This window comes from Emys orbicularis, chromosome 1 (genome assembly GCF_028017835.1).
Source record: "Emys orbicularis isolate rEmyOrb1 chromosome 1, rEmyOrb1.hap1, whole genome shotgun sequence".
In the NCBI taxonomy this organism is placed as follows: domain Eukaryota; kingdom Metazoa; phylum Chordata; order Testudines; family Emydidae; genus Emys; species Emys orbicularis.
In genome coordinates this window covers 118459127-118473657 of record NC_088683.1, presented here as the reverse complement: position 1 = coordinate 118473657, position 14531 = coordinate 118459127, and the positions used below count along the sequence as shown (strand labels likewise).

Genomic DNA, 14531 nt, shown 5'->3' with positions numbered 1-14531 from the left:
ATGAGGAACAAAGATCCTGGGTCACAGACAACACTATGTGGGAAGAGCTCACTGCACTGTTCCCTTTCGTTGTTAAAGCTCTCTGGCATTGCACTAGGCCCAGCAGCTCAGATGGATTGATGCAGGTCTAACCTGCCTTCTATCCCAAGGCTGTGGTGCCATCCTAAAGGTTCTCTGGATTTCAGTAGTCCCTAGGGGAGCTTTGCAACCTCTCATCAACCCCTTCCTTTGTGTTCCTTACTGAGGGTGCCTGAACTCATGATCAGGGTCTTAAAGGTAATGGAATAGTTTTCCTGACAGTATCTTCCTCAAGGAGTCCTCAGTTCCCCTCTGTAATTACAGTGGTCAAGAAGTCAAAATTAGACAGTGGGGGAAAAAGACAGTTTTCTTTTGGAGTTGTCTCTGAAGCTACTACATAATGTGCATCATCCAGCTGCCCTGGTTAATCTGGCACTAAGTATCCATGACACACTTAGCCTGCTCTGCCTGGGGAACTCTGGCAGGTCCCAAGTCTGCTTTGAAGCTTGGAGGTCCCACATGAGCATAGCATGTGCTGCCACTGAGCCAAGCTCTTAACATTGCTTGAGTCTCAGAATCAGCCTTCCCATCTCCGCAGTGGCATGGCTGTGTTTTCTGTGCTCTGCACTGTGCACTCACAGTCCTGAGCTCTGGGCCCTTCGTCTTTCTCATGACCCCTCTGTATTTCCCACAGCCTATGCACTGCCCAGTATTTTTTTTAAATTTTGGCTTGACAGCTAGCGCTCAGGCCGGGAATATTTTTAAATAGTCTCTCTGCTGGCCTCTGCTTTTCTCACTGCTCAGCCTTGTCCCTAGGCATTTCCCCCAGGGCCTGCAACCAGCTTTGACATTCTTCATGCTTCACATATGCTCGCAACAGCTTCCCAAACAAAAAGGAGTCAGTTGCTTTGCCTTAGCTTGTGTAATGAACCCTGCTGCCTAGCTCAAGGTGAGCGAATCACTCTGCTTGTGGGAATTGTGCAGAACAAAGTTACAAGGTTCCCAGTTCAATTTGCCCCCAACCCTCCTGAAAATATTGTGCTCAATATATGTAGGCAGTAGTTTCCATCGGAAATGCTGTGGGAACATAACCCTGTGCTATATAGGGAGATAATCTTATCCTCCTCCTACTCACTCTGCCAGAGAAATACACAGACACCACCTCCCTTCCCTGCTGCAAAGCCAAGAGCTGGATGCCAAGCCCCAAACTACTGAGAGAATAACCTTCAGGACTCAGAAACAGTGCAGATCACCCCTTCTTAACTAGTCACCACTGTACAAACCAGGAGGGAACAGAGCTTTTGGATTTCCTGTTATAGCTCAAAATAAGCAGCATCTGCTTGCATTTCTATTCCTCATGAAAGCCAAGCTGTAGAAACAACTTGGATTTATATTTCTGAGATGACTAGAAAAAATTCTAGTTTCAAGGTGCAGTGACCAGAGGCCCTGTGCGTGTGTCTGTTCCTTTATCCAGCCGGTTGTTTGTAGTCTTTGCTTCCAGAAGGGTTTCAACCACTTCACAGCTGACCCTCTGCTCCAGCATGTGCGTTGCAATGGTGTGTGGCTACTTACACTTCAAGCTAGACTCTCAGAGAAACATTGTGTCGTGTCTAGTAGATCAGAGCTGCGCCGGAGGTGCAGCTTTGCCTGCTATACAAAGCATGTTAATCATCAGTGACACCTTTGAGAGCTAGTGTCTTCCTCCAGCCTACAGTGTGGGATTCTGGGGACCATTAAACCTGTGGCCAATGCGGGGCATTCCCCATTTGTTGGCAAGGCACAGAATTCAGCGTGAGGCTGTGTGGCCTCTTGCTGGCTGGGCACACTGATCAGTGAAGGAGAAACTGAGGGGACAGACAACCTCCAGGTACAAACCTCAATGAGTTTCCCTCCAAACCCTAACATCTGCCCACCCCTCCTACCACTTTAACACCACCAATAGTCTGTAAGCCAAATTCTCCTCCCATTTACATCAACACAACTTCACTAAAGTCAATGGGGTGTAAATAAGAGGAGAATTTGGCTGTGAGCATTTAAATAGACATGACACTTGCCTGTCTACATCCAGGATTACTATTCAAGAAGGCAACTACAAAGCTTGTGCACCACTCTCATCCCATGTAATCCCTCTGGCCCAATTTCCTCTAATAAACTAAATTCAAAGGAGAGTTAAGGCCAATTATTTAAAATTTTACTCCCGTGTGGGTAGGGCCTAATTGCACCTACTATGGCGGTGCATAAATTAGGGAGTTTTTGCTTACATCTTCCACGTTTGTTATGTTTACTTGGGGAGCTGGACAGTGTAAGACCAGGTGACAACTGCTTGGCCAGTCTGAACAGATTCCTCCTTGCTTGCTATACTCTCATTTTCTAGCAGCTCTCTGATGTGCGTATCTCTGACAGAGCAAGGAAGTTCTACATGGCTGCACACAGAGAATGGGTTTAATACACCCCTGATGGTATGATGTTTTAAAATGTAGCTCTCAAAGGCTGTGTAGTTTTTGATCATTATTGCTTATCCTCTTCTTCCACAAAAGGTGAATTTAAACTTCACTACTACATCATCTCAGCTATCAGAGATTCAGAGCCCCAGACCTTTATAGCAAATTTGGATTTGAAATCACATTGCAAGTCAATCCAATGTCAAAACGATATAGAAAGTTAGCTGCTAACAAGAAATCTTAACAGTTCTTGTTCTCTCTTGGCAATTGATTAGAAGGTAGGACAACAATTAACTTGACCAAAGGAAAACTCAGGATGCATGAAAAATACACATATGTAGCATATTCGCAGCTCATGTGAACACCAGACTCACACAAATACACAACACAGCAGCTGCATGCAGAGATAACTAGGCTGGGCTTGGAGAAAAAACCCATAATCAGGGGAAGAGAGTAAAGGAGTGTGAGAGGACGACTGTCACAGAAGCTGTGAGGGTGGTCTGTATTTTTGGTCTTACCATAGAGGAAGAGCATTGGGTATGTTCAGCTGGCTTTAAAGAAAGGGAGACAGAAATAAGCTGTAATAAGTCTCCAATAAGAGGCTCAGGCTAACACAGGAGCAACAAAATGGCAGAAGAGGGCAAAATGGGGGGAAAAGAATGCAAAAGTAGACTGGGCTGATTCCCTAAGAATGCAGTGGACCAAATTCAGCCCTGGCAAACATAGATGCAACTCCCAATGAGAGCTGCACCTGCTGACAATAGATCTGAATTTGGCCCAGTGTTTTCTGGGTTTCCAGGCATCTTGAACCCCCTATGGAGTAGAGGACAGAATGCTGCTAATACGTTTCTAATATCCCAACTCTAGCTAGAACTCAGAAGGGACATCTCCCAGTACAGCAGCTAACTGAGCTCCCCATCTCAACTCAAGGCCACTTCTGCATAGGAAGCAGCCATCTTCTAATATTTCAGTCTGATCTGCAAACCCATTTAACCCACAATAGCCCAAATCTATGATATTTTCTATTTATATGTCCCCATGTCCTAGCATACAGTTCTCAGTGATTACATTGTGGTTATTAAAACAATAGGCTGAGATAATGTAATCACTCACTTGGCAACCCTACAATAGCCATTGCCAGCTGTAGAAAGTGGGATGGTAAAGCTGTCAATTAGCCCTCTCCATGATCTATCCTCACCCACCCCCACAGGCAAAGAAACTCCAGGGAAGTGATGGATGAGCCAATGGAGTCTGGTAGCAGCTGAGTTCCAGCTACTCCTAGAGAAACCTAACCACTCCGAACACTGTGCATGACCCGCTTTCTTTATTAGCCTTTGAGGCCATTTCCAGTGTGGAGATTAGTTCTGAAAACCAATGACGGTAGCTAGTGCTCCAGGCTGTACCAGAGAGTACAAGAGAATCCAAAAATGAATGAAAATTTTATGTAGGCTCCCCTCAGATAAACATCAGCTTAATCTGTAGGGACTAGCCGACGTCACACGCCAATGGATGGAAACGTCTCTGAAGCTATTCTCTGTAGCTACACCAGTGAGGGTGAAACTGGTGCACTGCTTCTTCCCTTGCAGCTGAACTCAGCCAACAGGCTACTTTGGACCCCAGCAAGATGCTCCGGTGCTTTCTGCCAATGGGAACACACTGAGGACATTGAACTAACCAAATTAGCTTTGTATTTTGTTTTTATGTAAATTGAGGCTGTAGTTTTAGATGCCTTGAACATCCAGTGACGTGTGCGAATGAGGACAATAAAAAACGAAAGCTACCTCTAGCTCCCTGGTGCTCTTTTAGGTTAACTCATTGCTTTGGCACTCGAGGGGCTCTTTGCTTTTACCCTCCTCTTTCAGATGTTTGCTCTTGTGTTTTCTTTTCAAGTATTAAACAAGGAAAATTTGGCTGGAATACTGAAGATGGAAATTTGCCCATACAGACATTTTTCGTACAGGCCAGATAAAGATTTTGTTTTAATGCTGCTCCGCAAATTCTTCCTTTCTGACAATGGATATTTTTTTTCTTTTGGTCTGTCTTACAAAACATTATTTTGAATTTGAGTTTTTGCTCACAGGAGAGGGCCCAATCCTACCAGGTGCTGAGCTCCTGCTAGGAGGTGCTGAGCCCCGCACGTTCCATTGTAGTCAACAGGAATCCAGGGCATTCAACGCTTCTCAGGTGGCTCTGGGAATCTTTCAGGATTACCAATATGACCAGGCTGATGACATCAGAAATAGAGTTTTCCTGTGACTGGCTGTCTCAAGAAGCCTTGTACGTGCTGTAAAGTTACTGTTCCTTACTCATAATTCTGATATCATCAGTATTTGACCAGAATGTGAGGATAATAATAATGTAACAGTGAAAACAATTCTATATGAAAAGATATTTAAGAAGCTATGAATCAGAGACTGTCTACTTGGTATGGCTGAAGAAGCAAAGTGTATCTTGGGTAATCCCTCTCCCACTCCTTGAGCAGCTGGCCTGAATTTTAAGAAAGCATCAAATATAATTTAAATGTTGATACTTCCCACAAAAAGGGCTTATAATCCAATGGAAATATTTGTTAACATCAATAGATGTCCCATCTAGTAGTCTCCAGTTAATAAAGTCTTGCTCTCTTGAAATTGTGGACACACAGTACTGTGTGTGGGGGTGGGTGGATGGGTGTGGGTATGAGATGAGGGGATGGTGAACTGAACATTCTAAAAGTTTGGTCTTCCATGTTGCTTGCTGAAAATATTCCATGATACTTTGAAAATGTTGTGAGAACTTCCATGTCCCACCATTGTTTCCACCATTGCTGATGGATTGGTATGCAAGAACCTTGCCTGTTGTGTCAGTCCCTTACAGATCCATGCGTAGCTGTTTCATCATGAGCATCCCTAACTATGTGTGGAATGTGACCCTTTTAAATGAACTCTGTCAACAAGTGCTGGGGGTGTGACTTTTTATTCCTGGCTGGTGGAATGTGTCAGTAAAACAGCAAAACTCTTTCTACTGTCACCACCAGGGACAGCCTCTAAACCAAGCAGCATGGAGCACACTCACTCCAACCTTCACTGCTGCAAGCTTGTCATTCAGATGAGACTGCCTTTGGCTGCTGCCGCCATCTTGCTGTATAGATTTCAGTCCAACAGCAGTTTCTGGAGCAAGAATCTCACAAGATGAAACCATGGACACTGCCAAAACATTTTCCTAATTCCACGGGGGCAAGGCCCTGTGGACTGGAGTAGAGACATCTGAGGACATGCTGCTGGTGCATAAGAGTGAACATGGCTAACTATGTCACAGAGATAGCTATTTGTAGTTTCCCTGCCAGCTCTATGCATTGTGAAGCACCACTGGTTTTGGAGTGGGATTAGGAAAGGCTCAGGGCATCTAGTACCCTAACTGCTTGTCCTAGAAGAGTGGAGGAACACTGAAGTCACACAGGCTCACAGGGGTTTAAGCAGTGCCGGTAGGTACTTGGAAATGATGTTTAAATATCAGTGTATAAATTCCATATAAATGGACAATAAGGTTTCCTTAAAATAAACAGAAGCTCATTTATAAGAAGCCTAGGAACTATGTACAAAAGCAGATGTTTAAAGAAGAGTTTTGGGCAAGTGTACCAATTTATCAATAAGACCTTGGCTTTACCATCTGTTATCTGCTGCCTCCTGTTCATCTGCACATGCTCTAACCTGCTTTGGCTACCCCAAACCAGTCTTGTCATTTCAAGACTGGGATTTGAGGCAAGGCAAACTTCGCCGCAGAGTAATGTGCACATAACTGAATGACAGATGGGCAGCAGTGGCATTTTGGGGCCCATTCCAGAGGCTGTGCCCTGAGCCAACTGGTATTGTAGAGAGAAAGAACCTAGAGTACCAGTCACGGAAACCCTGCACAGCCAGTCCTGGGACAGTTAAAAGTGGTTGGGAACCTCTTTGTTAAGTATTTATTAATTGATTGATTAGACACTATAAGTTGCACTTGCTACTATAAAGGAAGGAAACACCCAGGGCAGGCCTCTTCTTGCATAAAGACATTCATGGAGTCAAACATAATGTAAGTTGTAAATGATTGGCCTATATGATGTTGTTGTTTTTTACATTACTACATTTATAAGAGGTAGCTAGACTGGGAGCAGGAGGGGAGGAGAAACAGAGGGCTCCTGTAGTGTTAGAGGCTGGAAAAGGACTCAGTAGAATGAAGGCTGAGGGAGAGCTCGAGCACACCTGGAAATGAATGGTTACTTACCTTACAGTAACTGTGGTTCTTCAAGATGATGTTGTCTGTGAATCCCATTGTAGGTGTGCATGTACCCCATGTGTGGGAGATATGAATCTTTTGAATAGCAGGGTCTGTCAAGGCCACCAATGTGCCACGGTGTCTTCGTGCCCTGCCCCAAGGCATATGGCAGGGCAGTCACAACTGGCCCTCAATTCCCTTGCTAATACAGTATCCCAAATAAGGAGGACTCTGAAAAAGTGGGGATGGAAGGCGGATTGTGGAATCCATGCAGACGGCAACATCTTAAAGAACCACAGTTGCTATAAGGTAAGTAACTGTTCTCTTCTTCGAGTATGTGTCTGTGGGGATCACACTCTAGGTGACTGACAAGCAGTGACCCATCTGGAAAGTAGGACTGATGAGCCCTGACTGTCACTAACTGAACAACAACTGTAACACTCTCCTATTGAATTGGGCATTTGATCTTGCAGCCAGGTCAAGGGCATTGTGTTTAACAAAAGTAAGACTATTAATCCACATAGCTGCCTTGCAAATTTTGGATTCAGGGATGTTCCTGATGCAAGCAGAGAATGCGGCTGGTGCTCTACTGGAGTGAGTGTTAACTTTTGGACTTGCATCTGAAGAAGTGAGGTTCTTACCCACGAAAGCTTATGCTCCCAATACTTCTGTTAGTCTTAAAGGTGCCACAGGACACTCTGTTAACTTTTGGAGGGAGAGGCATATCAATCATATGATAGCAGCTTGATATAAACTGCATAATCCATTTGGAAATTCTCTGAGAGGAGATGGCTTGATTCTCGGAAGCACCAGGGAAGACAATAAAAGGATTCGGAGACAGTCTGTTCTGTCAAGATAGTATCAGAAGGCCCTTGAAACAAGGTGTGGCGTTTCTTATCTTCTGTCTGATTTTACACATCACTCTTGGGATCTAGGGAATCAAAGGAAATGCACTAGACATTGATCCCACAATATAAGGAAGGTGTCATGTAATGATCCCAGTCTCATGTCTCCCCTGAAACAAAAGGTTGGATGTTTCATATGATCTTTTGTGGCAAAGAAGCCTGTAATGGGATTTCCCCAGAGGTGAAATACTGGTTTGATGCTGGAGCTCTTCAGAGACCACTTGTGATTGGTGATGGATTGTCTGCTCAAGAAGCCTGCTAGGTTGTTGCTGACTCCTAGAAGATGAAGAGCAACTGTGGATATTGGTTATCCTGTATTGTTGGAACCATGTCCATTAACATGATAGCCTCCTAACATAGGGGTGATGATAGGGCACTTCCCTGCTTTACAGTACATTGTAGATGTGTCGTCTGTGAGAATTTGCACCATGGAATTCTGTGGAACAGGCTGGAATGCTATGCATGATCATCTGATCACTCAGAATTCTAGGACATTAACGTAAAGAGTCATATCCTTTTGAGACCAAGTCCTCTGTACCCAGAGGTGCTCCAGGTGTGTTCCCCAACCAGTCCTGATACATAAGTGATAAACATCTTTGTTGGAAGAGATTTGGAGAAGGGAACCCTCTTCTGAACATTTTTTCGGCCTAACCACCAGTTCAATGCTGACAGGATGTGTGCAGGGACCACAATTCAGAACCTCATTTGATGTCATGGAAGGTGGGTGATACACCAACATTAACCAGCCTTGTAATGCATGCACATGAAGTCTGGGTAGTGGCATAATGTATACAAACTGTCATGTGGCCTAGGAGTTTGAGGCAGTTTCTTACTGTAGTTGTCAGATTTGATTTGATACTGGTGAAAGAAATCTGTTACTGGGAAGATATGCTTTGGCTTATTTGAATTTGACTACAAATTCTGTCCTCTGTGCTGGAATGAGACACGATTTATCATAATTCACCATGAAACCCAGTTGCCTGAATAGTTCACAGCTTTGGCAACTTCTTGATGAGATCTTCCTTTGATAATCCAATTGTCTACATATTAATATATGCAAATACCTCAACTGCTCAGATGTACTGCCACTACTGCTAGGCATTTTGTGAAGGCTTCTGGTACTGTGGAGATAGCAAATGGAAGCATTTTATGCTGATAATGACTGGGCCCTATTGTGAATTGCAGACACATCCTGTGGGGCTGGGTGGCTGGCAATAAGGAAGTATGGGGGGAGGGCTAGCTCAGTGGTTTGAGCATTGGCCTGCTAAACCCAGGGTTGTGAGCTCAATCCTTGAGGGGGCCACTTAGGGATCTGGGGCAAAATCAGTACTTAGTCCTGCTAGTGAAGGCAGGGGCCTGGACTCAATGACCTTTCAGGGTCCCTTCCAGTTCTATGAGATAGGTATATCTCCATATATTATTTGTAGGTCGAGAGCCTCAAACTGGTTTTGAGCCTGAAGGGAAGGGATGATGGAGGCAAGTATTACCATCCTGAATGTGGAACAGTGAATACATTTGTTCAGTCTTCTCAGGTGTAGGACAGAATGAAAGCCTCTTTTTTTTTCTTCAGGGTAAGGAAATACTGGGGACAAAAGTCACTTCCCCTGTACTCCAGAGGCATTCCTGTATGACTCCTAGACAAAACAGAGAAGCTGCTTCTTCTTTCAGGTGATTTTAATGACAATGGTCCCTGAAGAGGGACAGGGAAGGGGATGGAAGGGGTTAGGGGCTAAAAGTGGATGAGGTAGTCATGACTGATAACAACAAACAGATGTGTACTGGAAGTTATCATAAACAATGATGCTTGATGGAAGAAACCAAGTCAGCATTCAAGAGGAAGGTTTAGGGATGGTTACTAGTGGTCTGAGTGTGGCTCTTGACCCTTTTATCAAACCTGCTGCCTGGAAACTGAGGTAGAGTGACTAACAGTCAAAGAAGCCTTCTGACCTGCACATGAAAGCACATGAAAACCTTGGCTTCCTCCTGTGTAGGTATTCAGAAGACCTGTGTTGGAGGTAGGTAGGTGTCTTCTGACACAATTGCTTCTGGTACCTAAAGAGCTTATAGTTTGGGGCTAAGGTATAGCTGCCCAAGGAACAGAACATGGCCCTGGAATCCTTGAGAGAGTGCAGTGCATTGTCCGCACGAGTGCCAAACAATTCTTTGCTTTCAAAGAGAAAATTCTCAGTTGTATGTTTCACTTTTTTTATAAATGCCAGAGGCTTGCAGCCAGGACACTTTGTGTGTGGTCACAGAAGTGGCCGTGGCTCTAGCTGTATCAAATGCATCCATGGCTGCCTGTAGTGGTGGTTTTGCTTCTAGCTGGCCCTCCACAATAATGCTTTTTGACTCCTCTCTGGAATCTTGTGGAAGATCAGCTATCTCATTGGGGTAGGGTTTTTCCCACAAATACGTCCTGGTAATCAGCAATTCATAGCTGCAGTGATACTGATGAATAGACCTTTCTTCTAAATAAGTCTAATTTTTTGGGGGGAGAGGGGGGTGTCTTTGTCTTTAGGAATGCTATTAGTCTGCTTCGTTGTCTGTTCATGGACCTCAGAAACCACTAAGAAACTCAGAGTTGGATGTGTGTCAAACTGTTCAAACCCCTTTTGGGGAACCTGGGACCTTTTTTCTGCTGTCTTAGCCATAGGTGGTAGTACAGCTGGTGTCTGCCACAGGGTCTTGGCTAGGTCTAAGATGCCCTCGCATTGACAGGTAGACCTATCCTACCAGGGGGACACAAGTGCAAAATATGAGAGCTTTTTCTTCATGACAGATGTTTCGATGTCAAGAGTTTCAGTAATGCAGGCAAGTAGCTCCTAAAATGCTTTAAAGTAATCAGGGGCCAGTACTGAAGCTAAAGAGACGGCTTTGTCTGGGGAGGATGATGATGAGTCTCTGGTGGATGAAGGGTGTTGCTCTGGGGGGTTCCAGTGCCTTTTCCTCCTCTGCCAGTTGCTCTTGTTCTTCCCTCTCTGTAGATGGGGATCTGGCCATGGATGCAGAGGGAGAAGGAGATCTATGCTTCCCGGAATGATAGAAGGGAGACCAGCTCCTGGATGCCCTGGGAAGGGGTTCCTAGTTTGCCTGATATGGCCAGGGTGGTGCACTGTATTGGTAAGGCTGGTTCAGATGGTGTTGACCTGGCCATTGCCATGTTGTGGATGTGTTGGAGCTCTAAACTGAGATTCCCAGTTTGTAGAGAGAGACTATCTCATGCCTGAGGGGAGGCAGCTTCCTAGTGGATGGAGAAGAAAAGGCGTGTTTCAGTGATGGAGATGAAGAACAGACATCATCCAGAGGCGGTGCACCAACCTCTGAGGTGACTTCAGTACCAAGATGCCAGAAATATGCACCTGTGCCAAGTGTAGAGACACTGGTGCTGGGGACATGGTTACCTCCTCAGACAGAGACCCATTAGGTACCAGCATGGATTCCGCTGACGGTACCAATGTTGATGTTGTTACTGGTGTCGAAGCTGGTGCTGCTTTATGCCAGTTACAGGTATCTTGTGCTTCTTTGATGCTGAGCTGGTGACTGAAGGTTTGGGTTCCACCTTATGGGAAGAAAGGGACTGGTGTTGGGAGCCATGCCTATCCCAGTGTTCAGGTCTCCCTTGCCTCACTGAGGTGGTGGGACTGGTCTTTGGTGCCAGGGTGGTAGTCTGAGCTTAGGTGATCTTCCACACTGAATCCTTGCCTGATGGTGCTGAGGGTCTTTTGCTGGTACTGACCTTGGCAGTTGGGTGCTGGCTGGCAGGAACGCTGACAAAGATAAAGACTTCGAAAGATCAGATCCATCTTGGAAGTCAATCCTCTCTCTTTGGGGGTTTACATTCCCCCCCTAGATGTTTTGAGGAGGTAAAGCTTCAGATGGGTGTCCCCAGACTTTCTTGTTCTTGTTAAGACAACTGATGAATGGAGCAGTGATCTGACACATGGTTCTCATGAGACAGAAAGACAGTGGCTGTGGCCATCAGTGTGCAGCCATCTTAGGACAGACACAGTTGGAGGTCTGAGGGCTTTGAATAAATCATTTCGGCACAGGTAGAGGTGTCAAGGGAGAATTTTTTGTTGTTGGCTATGACTGGATAATAAAATAAAATAACAAAGGGGCATGAGGACATGCATTACATAGGCATGGCTCCACAGACACTGTGATTCAAAAGACTTTGATCTCATGCATATGGGGTGCATGTGCATCTAGAGTGGGAGCCACATAGACGTATATTCAAAGAAGAATCAGAGGTTAACAGAATATATATAAAAGACATTGGAGCCAAATTATCAATTCTCCAATGATTCTAATACAGCTACTAGATTTTTCCATCGCATTTCTAGTCTGAACAGACTAAAGGGACATCACTGTCAGGTGATGAGAACAGCACAAGTCCTCCAGAGGCAATTGGATGCCCAGAAGAAGTCCAGAGCATAAAACTATTTTGAGCCCTGGCAGTAATTACTCAGTCATTACCCTGGGGGTTATCACAAAACCTGAGTAATCTGTCTGTCATTGCTCTGGGGGTTTTTAATCACAAGACCTCTGGAGGTAATCCATTTGCCACTGATGTTTGTAAATGTATCAACACTCCAGGCAGAAATCAGTCTGCCATTCCTCTAAGAGATGTACTGAGGGAGTGCTATGGGATTATGGAGGAAATAATTCTCAACACATACAACCCTACAGTGAAACCAATGGATTCACTGGCTATTACAAAAAGACAGTCATGTAGGCATTTAAGACTCCCTATTCTCCACTAAGAATTCAGTACCTTTGATTATTACTGGAAACATTTTGAGTGCAGTAGTTTTGATCATGTCCATAAAACACAGATGATTTGCTTAGTTTGGGTTTAGTGGGTGCTTGAGAGGGGCACACCTGTTTCACATAGATGGTGAATCAAAGGGCCTGATCCTGTCTTCATGGAAGTAAATGGCAAAATTCCCACCAACTTCAATGGGAACAGCACTGTGCTTAAGTGGTTCCAGTGGGATCTATCTTGGGCTAAACTCCTGATTGCTGTACAGAGGAGACTAATATAATGCCACCTCTTTTAATGTAGAGTGAGTTTCATCTGGTGCAACATGGAGCTTCACACTCCTATTGGGACAGGGGTTGTGATGCCTGAGATGATGTTTGTCATAACACTTATGTTATTCCCTGCTAATGTGGGTCACTGTACCATTATAGTAAGTGTCAGCTCATACAAACTTAACATCCATGTTTCAGATGCAGTCTATCCAACTTCAGATCTGCAAAAGGCATATTTATTTGCCTAGCCACATATACAACTTAGTCCTATTTTCAATATGGTTCATGATGTTTAAAATAAATATATATACCAAGTGAGGCTTAAAATAGTCAATTCTATCTTCATTTCCTATGAATTCTAGGATTTTTAAATTCAGGGAGCTGCACTACTAATTAGCTTCATTTGTATATACAAATCATGCCAATTTGAATAACTTATTAATTTATTTAATATCTGACATATATATATCCATGAAGTTTCCAGAGACAATAATCTTATGGTTCCAGGTGATTAAAGGTAAGTATAAAGAAAGTCACTTGCTTTAATTTGGCTATGCAAATGACCCCAGATTGAGTTATTGGACAGTTAAATGAAAGGTTCACTTTTCATACAGCTGTGAGCTACTTTTTTTAAAAACCTGAGTTTCAGAGGAAAAGTACAACAACTGGGAAAACATGTACATGCAAATTATTCTTAATTTTCAGGATGTGTTAATAATGCTTCTAATTAAATCTGGGTAAATGATGAATTCCAAGCTTTATGATAATCAAGCCCCAGGGTTCCTGGGAAATAAGATATAGAGCATAGCTAGCATTAAATAGTATCAGAGATGTGGTATTCATCTCCACAATGTAATAGCTGCTAGTTCTGGTCCTGACTAAGCAAAGCAGGTGCAAGTTCACCTGTGATTATATTCTTTGATTTCTGTGGAATGGGTACATGAAGAAAGTCCCGTCCAGGTAAGAAGGAACTGAAGAAAGACTGAGGCAGGGACATAGACACTGAAAGCTCAGCTGGAGTGGAGGGTGGTTATAGCATTTTTTGGACAGGCTCTCTGAATGGTGTGGAGTGTAATGAGGATTATGGAGGGTCATTCCCTAATACATGAACCTCATATTTAATATCATTTTTAATATGACTGCAATCAAATGTCAGCCCTTACAAAGTGACTAGTATTAAGGTGCTAGTCCAGAGACGGACTAGCAAGGCTTCAAGAAGGCCTGGCAATTTGGGGCTCATGACTAGAGTGAATACTGACCTGTGCCCCAATGCCAGAAACCAGGAGTCCCAGCATGGGCTCCATGTAGGACTTGTCTCGTCACTGTTAGTTCTTGATTCCGCTGTTAGGCAGGGATCCTGAAGGAGGAAGTCCAGGCTCAGGAGCATATCAGTAGAGACAGGGAAGGAATGATCCATGAGTCAGAGCGGGGCTGACTGGGATGGTGATCAGGCAGGTGGAGAGAAGGAAGGAATTAGTCAAAAGAAGGCACCAGGTTCAGACTGGGGCACTTGGTAAGGGATCTTGTTTATTGTGAGGAGGCAGAGATGGGAGGCAGCTGAGGTGCCAAGGAACTGTGTCCTTAGCTTTCACTAGACGACAGTAACATTGAGCAGGACTTATGTAGTTCTCTGTTTTTTAAAGCACTGTACCAATATCAGCTAATTAACCTTCACAGCACCCCATCCATTATTGTCACCTCCATTTTAAGAGGGAGAAAGTGAGACACAGATAGCTGAGCAGGGACAGTGAGTCAGAGGCAGAACCTGGGTCAGAACTCCAAGATCCAGGCTCCCAGTTTTCATCTCAACTTACTAGGCCACATTCTTTGTCTGCTGCACTCCATGCCCCCAGGATCCGAGACCCACCCCCCTCGCTGGGTTTCAGAGCCCAGGCTC

At 44.4% G+C, this 14531-nt stretch overlaps 1 protein-coding gene across 2 annotated transcripts in view; it reads right to left on the bottom strand.

Annotated features, from left to right (window-relative positions):
* Positions 1-14531, bottom strand: part of CACNA1C (calcium voltage-gated channel subunit alpha1 C) — a 607732-nt gene that overhangs the window by 43136 nt on the left and 550065 nt on the right. For both annotated transcript variants that reach the window (XM_065403340.1, XM_065403334.1), the window contains exon 30: positions 2978-3010. In XM_065403340.1, the coding sequence (XP_065259412.1) occupies positions 2978-3010 (33 nt within the window). The remainder of the gene's footprint in view (positions 1-2977; positions 3011-14531) is intronic.